Source organism: Neolamprologus brichardi, chromosome 18, assembly GCF_056152115.1.
Source record: "Neolamprologus brichardi isolate AB-2024 chromosome 18, ASM5615211v1, whole genome shotgun sequence".
Taxonomy (NCBI): domain Eukaryota; kingdom Metazoa; phylum Chordata; class Actinopteri; order Cichliformes; family Cichlidae; genus Neolamprologus; species Neolamprologus brichardi.
In genome coordinates, this window is record NC_142121.1 from 19,468,827 (window position 1) to 19,484,311 (window position 15,485).

The 15,485-nt window shown below is 41.7% G+C and overlaps 2 protein-coding genes across 2 annotated transcripts in view; one reads left to right on the forward strand and one right to left on the reverse strand.

The window, feature by feature from the left end:
- Positions 1 to 1,355: 1,355 nt before the first annotated feature.
- On the forward strand, positions 1,356 to 2,824 carry cebpd (CCAAT enhancer binding protein delta). Its single transcript, XM_006786374.3, has one exon. The coding sequence runs from the start codon at positions 1,607 to 1,609 to the stop codon at positions 2,486 to 2,488; it is 882 nt and encodes a 293-aa protein (XP_006786437.1). The 5' UTR covers positions 1,356 to 1,606; the 3' UTR covers positions 2,489 to 2,824.
- A 96-nt stretch (positions 2,825 to 2,920) lies between these two features.
- Positions 2,921 to 15,485, reverse strand: part of spidr (scaffold protein involved in DNA repair) — a 42,396-nt gene continuing 29,831 nt past the window's right edge. Inside the window, exons 12-20 of the mRNA XM_087831366.1 lie at positions 12,979 to 13,066; positions 11,690 to 11,830; positions 11,538 to 11,597; positions 10,806 to 11,004; positions 7,802 to 7,987; positions 6,601 to 6,694; positions 6,404 to 6,518; positions 3,887 to 3,943; positions 2,921 to 3,419 (exon numbers count right to left, since the gene is read on the reverse strand). Of these exons, the coding sequence (XP_087687492.1) occupies positions 3,300 to 3,419; positions 3,887 to 3,943; positions 6,404 to 6,518; positions 6,601 to 6,694; positions 7,802 to 7,987; positions 10,806 to 11,004; positions 11,538 to 11,597; positions 11,690 to 11,830; positions 12,979 to 13,066 (1,060 nt within the window). The 3' untranslated portion in view covers positions 2,921 to 3,299. The remainder of the gene's footprint in view (positions 3,420 to 3,886; positions 3,944 to 6,403; positions 6,519 to 6,600; positions 6,695 to 7,801; positions 7,988 to 10,805; positions 11,005 to 11,537; positions 11,598 to 11,689; positions 11,831 to 12,978; positions 13,067 to 15,485) is intronic.

Sequence of the window (15,485 nt, forward strand, 5' to 3'; positions counted from 1 at the left end):
TCCTTCCCACTGTTGCCAAGTGCTTGCTCATCAGATTACTTGTGTATTATTATGGGTTCTTTATCTTACAATATAAAGCACCATGAAGGGACTGTTTCTGGGACTAAGAGTGTGTGAGGGTGACAATAAGTGTTACTTAAAAATATCTGCGGGTGCAAACGGTGACCAGCGTGTGGCACTGTTTCCATTTCAGAAAGGCCAATGCGAGAGGACAAATACTGCAAACTTCCAAAGCGGAAAACATTGGAACAATTCCCAGAAGTATCGCAGTAGATATTTGATTTATGGATACTATTCAAAATATATCTATATATGTAGAGACAGTTGAAAAAAAAAAAGCTTTAAAAGTTTCGGCACATCTAATTCGAGGCTTTCTCGTTCACTATAAGAGCTGAATGAGTGCTTTACAATGTAAAACTATTTGAAGCATGTTTAGCTCCAAACCAGCGCTGACTCTGAGAGCTGCTGGGAACTGGTTTGTGTCAGAAAGTTGACTCAACTTTTGAAAAGTGATTAGAGACGTGTGCTCCCCCTTGTAGTTTCAAATAATTGTTACATGAGTTGCCACACATCTTTATGATGTAACAGCATATAACTACTGCCACTGCAGATTGTGAATGAATGTCTGTAGGATAAATGGGTGTAAGGAAGACAGCATGTGGCCGTCGGTTTCTGCTGGTTTCCCCTCCTCTATAGCACCTTTTGTTAACTTGATCCCAGAATCGAAACTTAATCTCAAATTAGAAATGACGTGGCATAAAAACTGAACTATGAATCTGAACTATTATGAAAGTCCATTTAAAGCTAACTAGAGAAAAATAGGACTGTAAGATTGTTTGTTTCAGTGAAATTTCTCCCACTTTTACACTGTTATTACCTATTATTAAACCACTCAACATTATAAATAGTAGCTAAACTGAGCTTTACTATAAAAATAAAGCATCAATTAAGAATCCAATCATACATGATATTAATATTGATATTATGTATTGTTACTTTCATTAAATACTTTAATTACAGTGTCCGGGTACTTGCAGTATTTTTTAACATGCTATGGAGTATTTTTCTTGCTTCTTATACTTCAGTAATATTCTGAGCACTTCCTGCGCCACTTTTTATCCCTGCTGTGAAACGAGTGCTGTTCCCAAACAGCCAGAGCCGAGCCTTCACTATGTAAACAACTCTGCACCATTCATACGATCATAGTAAGAAGTGGGTGGCACGAGCAGCACGCCCCTCGCTCCTCAAATGGGAAGTTACGGTGCACCACGTGACAGCCTTCTGGACTTGACTGGCTCGTGAAAGGGCGGCGTGTGTGACGTCAGCTGGTGCAGACGATACAAAACACTGCGCGAAAGTAGAGCTGCTTCAGAGAAGTGACAAGAGGTGTGTTGGGGTTGAAGGGGACGGGAGCCTGACAGTCAGCACCCAGGGATAAAAAGCCAAAAAGTTTTTAATATCGCAAAAAGGGAGAAAAGCGCCTGCGCAGAAAGAGAAGCCGCAGCAGGATTATCGCGCTGCAGAGCTGTCACACCTGAGGGGTATCTCTATAAGAAAAAAGTTTATTTTCTCTCTAAAACCCACGTGGGACAAGTCAGCAGGGTTCATGTGTGACATATACAGCCTGGACTCGCACTGCGTGTCTCCACAATGCAACATGAGCTGGTCCATGGAGACTGCTAACTTCTACGAGAGCACCAAGCTGGGGGGTCCGCAGCAGGGGGTCTGCAAGCCGGGCAACAGGAGCGACGGCCCGGCGGAGGACGGCACCATGGTGGAGCTGAGCACCACCCCCGCCATGTACGACGACGAAAGCGCCATCGACTTCAGCCAGTACATCGAGTCCATGACAACCGTGCCAAACTTGGAGCTGTGCAACGATGAGCTCTTCCTCGACCTGTTCAACACCGTCAAGCAGGAGAAGGCGGATATCTACAACATGCAAAGCTCCGGTCTGCCCGGCGGCATGCAGCAGCTGTCAAACGCCTACACAGCAGAGAGGAAGACGGACGGCGCGCTGGGGAAGAGCGCCTTCAGCGCACCCATCAAGCAAGAGTCCGATTGGAGTGACAGCGACATGTCTTCATCCCTGCCTTCCCAGATCGAGACCTGCGCGCAGACCTCCGTCAGCCTCCCCACGGGGCAACCGACCCCGCCGACCACCCCGGAGCCAGTCTCCGCCGTCAGCTCGGCCAAATCCTCGCCGCGTAAGCTGGGCAGGGAAAGGGGGAAGAAGGCGGTGGACAGGTTCAGCTTTGAGTACCGACAGAGGCGAGAGAGGAATAACATTGCAGTCAGGAAAAGCAGGGACAAAGCCAAAAGGCGCAACATGGAGATGCAACAGAAACTGATTGAACTGAGCGCCGAGAACGACAGGCTTCACAAAACCATCGAGCAGCTAACCAGAGAACTCACCGGCCTCAGAGAGTTCTTCAAGCAGATGCCCAGCTCCAGCTTTGCGGGCTCCACGAGTGCAGAGAGCCGGTGACAAATTCTCGAGCTGCTTTGAACTGAACTTTCAAGAGACATACCTCAACAGACACTTGTTTTTTTGTTTTTCTTACCATCTGTACCAGATGTATTAAGCTTACCATAATGGCACTGGAAAATATAATGCTGCCATATTTTTGTGGGATTTTTCCTCTGTATTAAATTATTTTACCACTGCATTTATGTGTTGTTATACCTGATATGGTACTTTTTTTTTTTTATAATTCCAAACTTTCTATAAGAGCCAGAGCATGATCTTTTATATAGTTTGTATGAAACCTTGAAAAGTTTGTTTTTATGTTATCTGTAATAAAAACATTGCTGGAAAAATTGCAGAACTGCCTGGTCTGTGGGTAATCTTTGTATGTCATGATTTATGCTTGAGGAAACTGACACAAGAAGTGGGACAGGAAACAGAAAGTAAGGTCAGCAAAAATGAGCCTTTTATTGATACAAAGCGAATTAATCTTAAACACAGACACAGAAAGGATGAAAACGTTTAAAAAAAGACAACATTTAAAGCCAGAAATCTGAAGTTAATGAACCCACGTGGGCTCCTTTTGACAGCCTGCATGCCACTGCTCTACCCTTGGGCTGTCAACCCCTGGCTGGTTAGATCACATATCATTAACACAAACAGGACCTTGTCTCTTCACAGCCTGTTCCCTTCAGCAGAGCCTCAAGCTGTCAGGGAGGCCTTCAGAGGGAGGGAGGAGGATAAGCTGGCTCGGACCGAGGCCCAGCGTGCAGATCCTTGGAGCCAGCTGAAGCCTGAGGATTGATCTCATTAGTTCCTTGCCCTGACAGCATCAGAGGCAGATTTCTTCCAGGCCCATCCACAGGGCAGGCTTCCTAGTGATGACTCGGACGTAAACGGGGATGGGGCCCACCTCTTTTCCCAACACAGCCTCCACATCGTATCCTGGGAACTGAAACAGCGATGTTAAATCACTTGGCAGTGTTAGAGCGTTCAGAAAGCAATCAACACTTAAAATAGCTCCCTCCTATATCTCCCATACATCAAAAAAAAAGTTTGACAGGAATATGCAAGCATCCTTAAGCCCCCTGACCTCTGCACTCTGGCTCAGCAGTAATTCTGGTGATCTAAGTCTGAAAGCGCGCGTTGCATTTGTATGTTAAAAATAGCTCCAACAGCACCAGAGCATCTTGAGGTTAGTAAAAGCCAAAAAATGATAATCAGGCCGGGAAAAAGAGTGTGCCAATATTTTGGAAACGAATTCCTTCAAACATATCAATGAACAGCACGTTTTTTGTTTTGTTTTTTCAACTCAGCAGAGAAAACTTAAATAATGCTGACTCATGACATATTGACAAAAGATCAATCTGCTCTTCAGATGAGCTCAGAGTTATGTAACAGCTTGATAAGCACACCTACCTCACCCCCTTCCACCTCTGCAGCATTCAGGATGGTCATGATCGTCCTCTGCTGCAGCTGATTTAAAAAAAAAAAAAAAAGAAGACGTGGACACAGTAATGACTTTTTAATCATCACCTCAGTGCAGTAAATCCAAAACCAATGCTGCACCAGCGCACTGTGCCCTCCGCTTGGTGACAGCTCTCAAGGGTTAACGTATCAGCCGTTCGATAAGAACAACTCTGATAACTTTATCAGTTTGGCTTGCTTAGCTTTCTGATTGCAAAGTCACACACCAGCTTTTCCACAATAAAATATCTTTATGCAGATGTGCTCAGCCTTTAAATGTGCAGAATGTGGTTTTTATCTTTATGAGTCTCGCTGTAAAAGAAGGCCAAGGCAGCGCGGGATGATCCACTGTCCTCAAGGATGGACACCTGATCTATTCTAAATTCTGTTATTTAATAAACACTTTAAAAAAAATCTCAGCACCTAAAACATCCACTCATTTACCTTCTTATCGCTGTCACACCTGTGTAGTCAATATGAGGCTAGGCTAGATTAACTTTTCACTTGTTTGTGCAGTGCAAATAGCTACCTGTCTCTGTCCAAAGGACCTTTCTGATTATATTTTGTGCACGTGTAGCTCAGTTTTTCTGTACTTTGAAGGTCCAGCTAAGGTTGGGCATTGCAAAGTAGCTTGGGCTACAAATGCTGCGGTTTGTGGCATGGTTCAGGAGAATAATTAACACTTTATATCTGATGATCTGCTGTTCAGAGAATAAGAGAAGTCACTAAAGAGGATATCTACATTACCATTTTAATCCTACGTGTCATTACGCAGACTTGGACAAAAAGTGACACCAATTTTCACATTAAAAAAAGTGTTTCTGCGATAAGTGGTCATAAATGTTTCTAATTTCTAATCTGGCAATCGGATGAGGAAGTGCTTTCAGTATCAGATTTAATATGACTGCTGTTGTAGCTCTGTTGCTGTCATAGCATTAAAGAATATAAAAGACAAAAATTTGAGGAAGTGGCCGTCTTATGGTGGGCAACAACAACTGCTGACTGCTACAGAGGGACTTTTCTGTTGGGGGACTGAATTTCTCCTTTTTGAAAGACTTCATATTACAGATATTGACCAGAAAGTTACTGTCCCAAACCGGAAGAACCGTAGCACATCATTCCCTGTAAAATACTGAACTGTCTTTTCAAATCTCAGGTTTGTGTGGAATGAACAGACCAGATAATCTGTCTAAATCAGTGGCCTGGTAGGTGGATTCACTTACGACTCAACCTCCTTGCAACTAGTTAAAACTCATGGTTGCCTGGTGACTGCATTAAATTTTTTTTCCTGTTGGAGACCGATTTCAAGTGGTTGCAGCCAACTACTCCTTGGCCACTGCATGCAATTCATTTGTGGTAATACAATCATTAACTGTTATAAACAACTGAAAAATGCAAATCCGTTGATGTCTACGTGCACAGAAATTCACATAACTACTTAAAACTAATACAAAATATTTACAAATAACTGACTGTAAAATGACATGAGTGCTTGTTAACCTGCTATAAAATAAGATAACCAGAGTACAACCAGTTGGCAGCAGCTGAGTCAAGTCCCCAACTGCAAAGAAGATGAGTTGCATTCATTGATGTGCACCAACTCAAATTTATTGCAACATGCTGGCAGTCAGTGTTTATAAATGAACAATTATTAGCAAACCTTCGCCAATCTGTGTAGGAGTGACTGCAGTCAGTGCGAGTCAAAATTGTGATTGTTTTGAGACAGGTTGCCTCCCACCAGGCGATCTGTGCAATCGCCTTGCAGTCCAAAGGTTGCTGATATTGCAATATGCATTGGTGAGCTCAACTGGTTGTATTCTCGTTATATCTTTTTATGGCAGGGTTACCACGCACCTTTATTATTTTGCAGTTGGTTATGAGCTTCTGGCTGAAATCTGAATCGAAGCATTTGAGGTTAATCACCATATTACCACAAAGAAAGTGCATGCAGTGGCCAACTTGATCATATTCAGTTGCAAACTCACATCAGACTGAATTGGTCTAATTGTTGCTTTATCACCATCTTGAAGAACAAAAGCTGCTTTGAAGAAGAAGGCAACTGACTGTGAGTGCTTGCACACCTATCACTCTTTTCCCTTGTGTGACTGTAGCATTAGTTCAGAGCCAGGCTGATGCTAAGCTAACTGTCTTCAGGTTGTTCTGTCATGCACGAGTGGTAGTGATCTTCTTATCTAACGGGGCAAAGAAGTACAGTGCTTAACAAATTCATTAGAGCACCTGTCACAAAAACAAGAAAACGCCAATGTTTTTAGAAATCTGTCAGAAACTTGGAGCTGGCACAGTGGACTTCTCTGAGAAGTCGCAAAATTCATCAGGCTGTGTTGATTTACCATCACAGAAACATAAAATGTGAAGTAGTAATAACCAATATATTTTTTAAATATTACACTATTCTTTTAAGTACAGCCCTGAAACACTTGGATTTTGTGACTGTGATGCTGTTCTCACCTTCACCTTCATGGTGCAGTTACTTAATGAAGAAGAAGTCAGGAAGACTTCCAGCTGAGTCTTTGTGTGCGGCTTATCCACGGCAGACTTACAAGAAACACAGTGGAACTTCTGACTGCAGAAAAACACAAATATAATGTGATACTTCTGCCAGGATGACAAACATGAAGCTAGTTTGCTTAATTGTGAGGACCTACGGTCTTTCAGCTGAAAGCTCTAAGTTGTCACTTCCACAAAGATTACAGGCAGGCCACGAGTACGCCGTGCTCTCATCCACACCGACAACCATGCCTGCAGACAGAAACAAAACCATTAAAAATGACAGGGGGGACATTCATGCATGCTGCACAGCTCTGCAAGACTTTAGTTTCTGTTTTTAACCGGTTCTTTTTCATTTCTTGATATTTTTAGCCAAAGGAACAGCGATAAATGTTCGACGCACAAGCTTGAAAATGTGTGCATGCTGGTGACAGGGTGTAAGCGATAAACACATCCCTTTCAATTTTTATCTGAGATTGTCATGATAAATGCAGCAAAGACGCACTCCCTGCCTAAACATCATCACACTTGACAACCACAGTTGCAGCCCCACGACTTTGTATCCTTACACAGGATACTAAATTCAAACCTGATAATAGCTTCTTGTACTTTCCATTTTGGGCCTTTTTTTTCCACTGGTGATTTCCAGAAGGTGTGAGTGCAAGACACAAGCTTGTTTTATTTTCATTCAGCCATCTGACCAAACATGTAGAGCAACAGAGGCCAGAACACAGTGTGATTTTTGCCCTCCATGCTGACATGAAATCAGCAGATGTAGATTATTATCTGCTTGAAGCAGCTCTATAATACACCACATTTACATAATTGGAGAAGAACAAAGAAAGAAAGCTTCAAAGCAAGGATGTTTAACCAAAGTAAGTGAGGTTGGTGGCAGTAAATTTAATTAGTTGATATATACTTTAATTAGAACTCATACGGGTAGTTTATCATTTATGTTTCAGATGTGGCAGCTGGTGGCGATCATAACTGGTGTTAGCAAACATTATAAATCCCTAAAAGCAGCAAGACTGCTTGTGTGCACAAAAAACAACTGAGGGAAAATGCCAACGTTCCCTCAAACTGTAACTCATTGTCACCAGAAGTTTAAAGCTTCGGGGGAGGCAGGCGGTTTAGTGAAAAAATGTAACAGGAATGGACAAGAATCCAGTCATTTTTCATGTTTTGTTTGCAAAAAAATCCTTTACAATTGCAACCTGAGGACAGTGACTAACAAACAGAGTGCAAACTCCTGCATCCACACCAAAGCCTCTTCTTGCGCTGTAAGCACACACTTGGCATGTTCTCCAGGAATTGAGCTAAATGGAAAAGCACGGAATCGAGTGAAAGGCAGAAGCAGACCTGTGAGAGTGCAGAGGGAGTTGGGTGTGGTCTCCAGACTCAGTGGATCCAGTCTCGCAGGCTGGGGCAGGGTCTTCGCCTGGGGCTCAGGCAGCGACTGCAAAAGTAATTCTGGCCTTTTTGTGGACTCGAGGCAACTGTCGGAGCACACCTGAATAACTGACTGCTCTGCGCAGAGAAGGACACCTGGAGGTGCAAATGCCAAAAATGAAATATCACATTGAAAGAACAAGTTCTAGTCTTAAAACTGCTACTGTGGTAAAGATGTAGAAACTACCAAGTAGAAACTGCCAAGGGAAAACAGGAAGCACCGCATGCTTCTGATGGCTGAATTTACAGGTGGGCTTCAGCTGGCCATGCAGAAGTAAAAAAAATAAAATATAATGTAGTGCAAGTACGGTTAGGTTCATAAGTTTCTGGGCAATGACGTGTTTTAAACTTTTCCTCTGTTCACCACCACAAAGACTTTTAAATAAAATGCAATTCGATGTAAATAAAGCGCAGCTTTTCAGTTTTAATATGAGCAGTTAACCAAATGTATTAGAATAACTGGTCAGGAATTGCAGCCAATTTTATACTTCATCCCCCTTAAAGGCTCAAAATTAATTAGACTCTTGGTTGACAAGCAGTTTTGTGCCATTTTCAACATTAGGTGAGTCCCATTTTCTAATTTTTCCACAACAAATACAAGCAGATAAGAGTTTTGATGATGTGACTGATAATAGAAGTAACAGGATGAACTCTGATGTTTACATATCTATACTCTCTGCTCAGATTCACAGAAAGATAATGACCCAGAGCAAACTCTAAAAGCAACCCTAAGCGTTTCTCAAGCCATCACCTGATCTCAACCCAATGAAATATGCTATTCAGTTATAAAACTGAACGCAGAGAGACCCACAAACGAGCAGCAACTGAAGGCGGCTGCATTAAACCCCTAATAGAGCAAATGAGGAAACACAAAACTCAAAGGAGGTCTATGGGTCCATGGTTTCTAGACTTCAGGAAGTCACTACAAAGGATTCTCAACCAAGTATTAAAACAACCCTGATATTTAAAATTATGCTAGTTGGTAACAATGGACTTTGAGGCTATGAACATGGGTTACTATGAATAAAAAAAATGACTGAAATTTTGAAACAGTAATGGAAATCCCCTCAAATTAAAGCCGAATGTTTGCACTTTGATCACATCTTGATTAGGTGAAATTAAAAAAATAAATAAGAAATGTGTCACAGTCTGAAACTTATGGACATAACTGTATAAATACTGAAAACTAGTGACTAACTTCTGTAAAACAAAATGAAGAAAAACACTTTTTTTTAGTATAATTCTTGCAGCTCAAACCCCGGCAGCCTCATCTCGTCACATTTCCCATACCAGCTGTGAATCATGCTGACATTGGCTAAATTTCTGGAAACGAGGACTCCCTCTGGGAGCAACTACTCTGAGCCCTCCGGAGCTTTCCAACAAATGTGACTTTTACAATAATAAAATGTATTTTTTAATGTCTGATTGAACATAAACACAGAGCATCTGTTTGTTCCAGAGTGACCACTACATTCAGATGCTTTCAGAAAGGTGAGCTTGTGCACATCTGCTGTTGAGAGATCAGCAATGTGTGAAATTCACCTGTATTTTGATCCTACGAATCTGCCACTAGGATAAATAGTATGTAAGGAATCATTTCCATATTTTTATTCTTGGGCTCTACTCGAGTATCTCTGCAGTTAAAAGAGGCGTGTGCTTGTGTGACCGTTACTTTAAGCTGTTTCCAACAACACTGCCTCGCACATGAAAACAAACCAGTGTGTGCAGATGAACTGATAGACATTAAGTCAGCCAACAAGTTGTCCAATAAAAAAAGAAAAAAATAACAAAAAAAATCATAAAAACATCTGGAAAGATTCAGGAAGCTCACACTTTTTGTAACGGCATACAACTGTTTGTGCAACTTTTCCCACACAAGAGAAGGAGAGTGCAAAAATAAGTACAGAGCTACAACAACTACAGTGATGGGAACTGTGCCTGATTGAAATTTAAAACAAAATCCTCAAACTACAATTTTGAGGTACTTACACTTTCCTAGTTAAAGCTTTAAATGTCTGTGTGCTGTTATCAGTTTCACCAGAAACATTTCACCTCTAAACTTCTCACCTGCTTTAACCTTTCTATTTATCCACTGCTTTATTCACAGCGCTCAGGTCCTCAGACCAAACTCATGTTTGCAGTCATTAGGCCTGATGGCTGTGCCCTGCAGTAGGCACCTACTGGCTTCCTGGCACCTCCATCCTCAACATCCTTTATCCAATATATCCATCTGTACAAAGCTGTCCAAACCATCTCAGCCCTGCTTCTCTAACTCTTCTCCAAGCAACTTTTTTCTCAAGCTGAGTTGTCATTTTTATTCCCATGCATCCTGGTCACTCCAAATCAAAATCTTAGTATATTAAGCCCCGCCTCCTGCCATTTTTCTCAGACCTCAGGGATTAATAACCATGAACATACTTCTTCCTTTTCTATTTCAAACTTGATGATTGGTTATTTAGATTTTGTTTGAGCACATATGTGTAAACATCTGTATGCGTACTTGTATAAACAGGCATCTGTCTAGATGTGTATATGTATAAATTGTTGTTTTATATGTCTGAAATGAAAGGTTATCAACATCATCTGCCCTAAAAAAGGTATTTGTATAGCAGCTGCTTTGATGTATGACCTTTGTTGGGGTCCATCCATGTGGTTGGGAACTACTGAATACCACCTCAAACAGTCATATAGCAGTTTAACAGTGTAACATATCAGAAAATTTGTAACCATAGACGTTTTATTTTATACCTACCAGTGCTACAACACTCTAAGTTTATTAAGCTGATGATCCCAGTTTTGATTTAGTCATGAACACAATTTTAAATGCAGCTCTTTTGCTTTCCCTCGTTGTCAGAGTGACTTTTGCACACATGAGGCCACTGTTAATGCTCGAATGGTTTACATAAAGCTCTACCGTGGTCTTTGATGGCATCGCTGAACGACAGGCGACAGACAGCGGGAGAGTTTAGTGTTTTGAGGACGGAGGAAGTGAGCACACAGGAAGTGTTCACACACAGAGGCACAGTGCGCCTGCACGGCCTCTCTGACTGCTCCTCCTGTAGACTCGGGTCGGTGAGCACCAACCAAACCTCACCCTGGCCTACATCAGTGTTCTGCAGAAGAAACAGAGACAAAGACAATAAAGAACACAGGCAGGGAATTACGTGGAAACCCAAATGACCTAGAAAGAGGCCAATTAAAGGAAACATGACACAACATAGCTTACAAAGCAGAAATCAGATGGTATTTATCACTTCTGTAGAAGAATTGCCTGAAAAGAGCTACGAAAAGAGGAATCAATCAACAAACAATGCTGCTGAAGGAGTGCGAGAACACTAAAAAGTTAAATATCTGTGTTTCAGTGCGGTGAGTGCATGGCAAAGTCCACCACTTTGATCTGAGCTGTTATCTCATCTTGGTCAAAGTTTAAAGGTTTCACCAATCAATGGTGAAGAACAGCGAGGCCTCGCACAGGCTGTCATAGACCGGGCGATATGAACTCTACGTCAGAGCTTATCAGCACGTTAGTTCAAATGATCTCAACAGGAAGACTGCGGCGCTCCAGAGGGCAGAGTGTTTGCTCTGTTCTTTAACAGAGGTTCAATTAAATTGCTCTTTTTGTGGCGTGACAATAAAGATACAATACCTGCATTCTCTTGTATAAAACAGTGGCAATAAAAGTGCAGCGGCAGGTTTTCGTCTCGCTCTGAAAAAGAGAAGGTTCGAATCAATCTGCTGAAGATAACTTATCTCAATCTGCTGAAGATTTCTGTGTGCGTGCTCTGAGAAACTGTTCACCTGCAGTATGTCTCGTAAGGTACGTTGTGCAGGGTGAAGGTAAAGCAGTGAAGCAGTCTGATCCTCGGTGGGCTCCACTGAGCTCTCCTGGCCTGACAGCAGGTAGCAGAAACTCGGAGCTGGAGCCAAAGGTCGGCTTTCCTGTGGACACAGGACACGGCTAAGTCACAGAGCGTTCTCAGCAGTCTACTGCCTTCACACGGCCCTGAGAGCTCTACACACTGAGACCAAAGGAGATGAATGAAAACACATTTCGGAAATTGGTAGTGTGGATTACTCTTTTTGACGTTTTCATGGTTTCATCTAATTTAATTAAGCTGCTCTATGCTGACTTCCCCTTTGTTAAAATGATCCGTTTGACTCTTCAGCAATGCTACATTCTTGTTTTATTGCAAGAAAAAGCTGGAAATAAGAGAAAACTGCAAACTCAAAGTGGTTCCAGAGCTCTGTGAACCACCGCCCACATCTCAAATTTGATATGTGATTCAGGCAGGTCGGGTGGTGTGTTCAATAATGACCAAGCAGAGTTTAGTCAGTGGGTGGGGTTAAGAAGGGTGATTTTATCTGTGCTAAAAGTGCTGTGAGCAAGGATGAAACAAATGCAGTTAAACAAGTTGCTAAACTTTTCACCAAAATCTCTACCGCAGGTTTCACGTATGCTGGAAGAAAACATCAGCTGGTTGTTGCCAACTTATAGATCACATCTCTGAATGAGCGAGCATGAGGAGGAAAGAAGTTCAAAGTTCAATTTGGTTATCAGGATGTCAACTAAATTCACAGTTTATATAAAAGCAGTTTTATTCCTGTTGCGTTTCAGTTGTCACAGTTTTCGGGGATTTCTTTCTGTGTTGTATAACAATGCAAACTGAACATATGTGTAATTAATTAGGGCTGCAACAGTAGCTGAATTCATTCATTATTAGTTTGTCTCGCAACGTAAGCATGGTCAGTCCACGTCCTGTTGTTCCTGCTTTATTGGAGGGAAATATTTCATCTAATTTCTGATCACCGAATTTAAAAAAAAGGATTGTACTTGGGAAGAAAGAATTGCAAAATAAACAAAAATTGGTTTAGAAATTATTTTACTACAGTGCTAATGATTTTGTTTGGGATCTGAATAAAAAAAAAAAAAAAAAATAGACATTTCAATCACAAGTTTTAAATGCTGCCTTGGGCCATTTTAAAGGCTTAACAACTCATCAGCTGAATACAAAACTATCAGCAGGTTAAATCTGGTTTCAGCTCCTGTTATAGGGCTCAGCTGAATTATCTCTACAGTGAGGACTTACACTTGGCATACTAAGTGAGTCTCCATGATCCTTGAGAGGCATCGCTGGGGGCCACAGGCTGTCTATCAAGCTGAAAAGCCTGGAGCTCCTGGGAGTGAGACAAAAGAGAGAGAGAGAGAAAAAAAATACCTTGATGTATGCTCAATCATCCAGGTAATCAACAAAAAGTTGCTTCTGTTATGTGGATGTTGTGTTTTCAGTGGGAGAAATGTTTTATCACTCATCCAAGTGACTTCTTTGGTGTCAGCTGAATGCAGGTTTCTTTAGGGTTTATAAGGTTGCTGAAAACACTAAGACCAGATGAACTGAATGAACTTTTTGGGGGAGAGAGAAAATGTGAAAAGAGGGGCACGGGGATGGGGGGATGGGGAGGTGAAACTAGTGAATAAGTGAGATGGAGAGCTTTCACAGCCAGTTTCACTTCCACTGAAACAGTTTTCTGCTAAAACAGAGCTTGTCCTAACAGCACCTAGAATTAACAGTGAGCATGCTCGGGCTGGCAGAGAGGAGAACCATGCTGAAACTGCTTCTTACTGGCAGGTTAAAGGCTGGGAAACATTCACACCCTATGCAAATTATGATATTATTGTGGCACAAAAATAACAAGGTTTGGAAAACCAATTACAAGTGACATGAATTGTCCGTGACTTTAAGCCCTGATGACTGACATTTGCCATTTCTCACCGCAGTCTTAATCACCGGAATGACAGACTGGAGCAGGATCAAACTGGATGTGCTTTTATGATGTTTAAGTGACGTCAAACTCCAAGTAAGGACTCAATAATTACAAACGGGGGAATAACAGCAAGTTGCAACTCCAGCATATCACGTCAGTCTCCCGCTCTTTTGTCTCTCTTCTAAGAAGCCCTTTCTGAGTTCTGCTTAGGTGAGAGCTGCCAACTTGTGCATGTGTGAGCTGTCATATCACCCAGTGGTTAACAACCTGTTAGTCAGCCTCTAATCACAGAGTTTCTTTGTGTGGAACTGGTTCTGCAGCCCAGTCGAGTCCAGTGAGGACTGCTCAAGGATGAGTAATGACAAGCTAACAGGTCTCATTCAGGACGAGGTGATTTTAATGCTGCCTTTGAATACTTAGTTTAACAAAAGTTAAGCACACGCATCTGAATGCAACGAGTGGCAATGGCCACCGCAGTCTGTTGTTAGTGATACTTAAATCTCTTTTGTTAGTGGGTGATGACTAATCATTACACATTTTCTATTTGATTTTGTTGGCAAATCTCCAAAAAAAAACCCAAAACCCACGATCAATCAATCATTTCCTTAATGACAACCCATACGGCTCACATGCCAGGCTGATACTGTAACAGAATAGTTCAACCATTGTTCGGTGAGAAGGGCTTATTGACACTCACATATCTGTCTCTAAAATAACATCAAGTTAGCTCGGGCTACGATAAAGACAGGAGGAAATCTGATAGCCTAAAACAACTAAAAGACACCTAAAACAAGTGTCGTTATGTTGACATACAGCCCTGCTACATGTAGCCTGATATTTAATGTACAGACACGAGAGTTGTGTTAAACTTCTCATGGAACAACTGGCAAGACAGCAATATGTTTGCTAGCTGAAACGCGAGCAGCAGATTTAACTGATCTCCAACAATTTCAGATATTTCTGGTTTGGCCAAAAAAAGATCAAACCAAGATCTGCCATATAACTGGTGTATGACACTATGAAGTAACTACAACCAAGTGAGCATGAGTTGATGTTCAAATACAAATACAAAAAAATTGTTCTCTATTTATCAGCAGCAGTGACTTCTTGCAGTCTTGTTATCTCAGAGGTGTTAATTAGTTTGCTTTAATGTGGATTTATGGTCTGTCTGAATGTTAGGTTTTTGGTTCTGGGTGTACAAATCTATCCCACTTCAACGTTTCACATCTTTAAGACACACTATGAACAGACATGGGTGGAGAGCACGTCTTGTTGTGAGAGACTGTAAATTCCTTTTTAGGGGATATAAAGACTAAGAGTATCACTCCATGATTCATAGTCCAAAACAATCCCTATTCATCTCATGCTGGGTCTTGGGGAGACCTTCAGGTCATTCACTATCTGAAACATGCTGTTTCAGATAGTGTTTTTAAGCTAACTGCTTAAGCCTGTTCCTCGCAAACAGAAGGTTTGAACAGCAGGTGGGTGGGGCTGCAGAGCTGTGTTCCTGAGAAGACCATATTAGGCATATCCACCCTTACTGACATCACACAGAGCAAAGAGTTAAACAAACTGTCTGAAGCTGAGTCTGATCCACCTCATTTACTCGTACATACTCTGACCACGATTAATATGAGCAGCTACCATTGCAACAAATGACAAAAATAATAAGGGAACACATAATACGGTATGATTTCTAGGATATGCTTAGAAGTCCAGTAGTCACAATTTCTCAGAAACACATGCCTGATTTAACTCAACCTCACGTGTTTTGCCACTTGAGCTAATAAGATGGTCAATGTGCACCTCTGAAGATAGCCCATCCATCAGA

What these genes read in the sequence shown, in the direction of transcription:
- cebpd (XM_006786374.3), top strand. Translation starts at nt 1,607, where the DNA reads ATGTGTGACATATACAGCCTGGACTCGCACTGCGTGTCTCCACAATGC.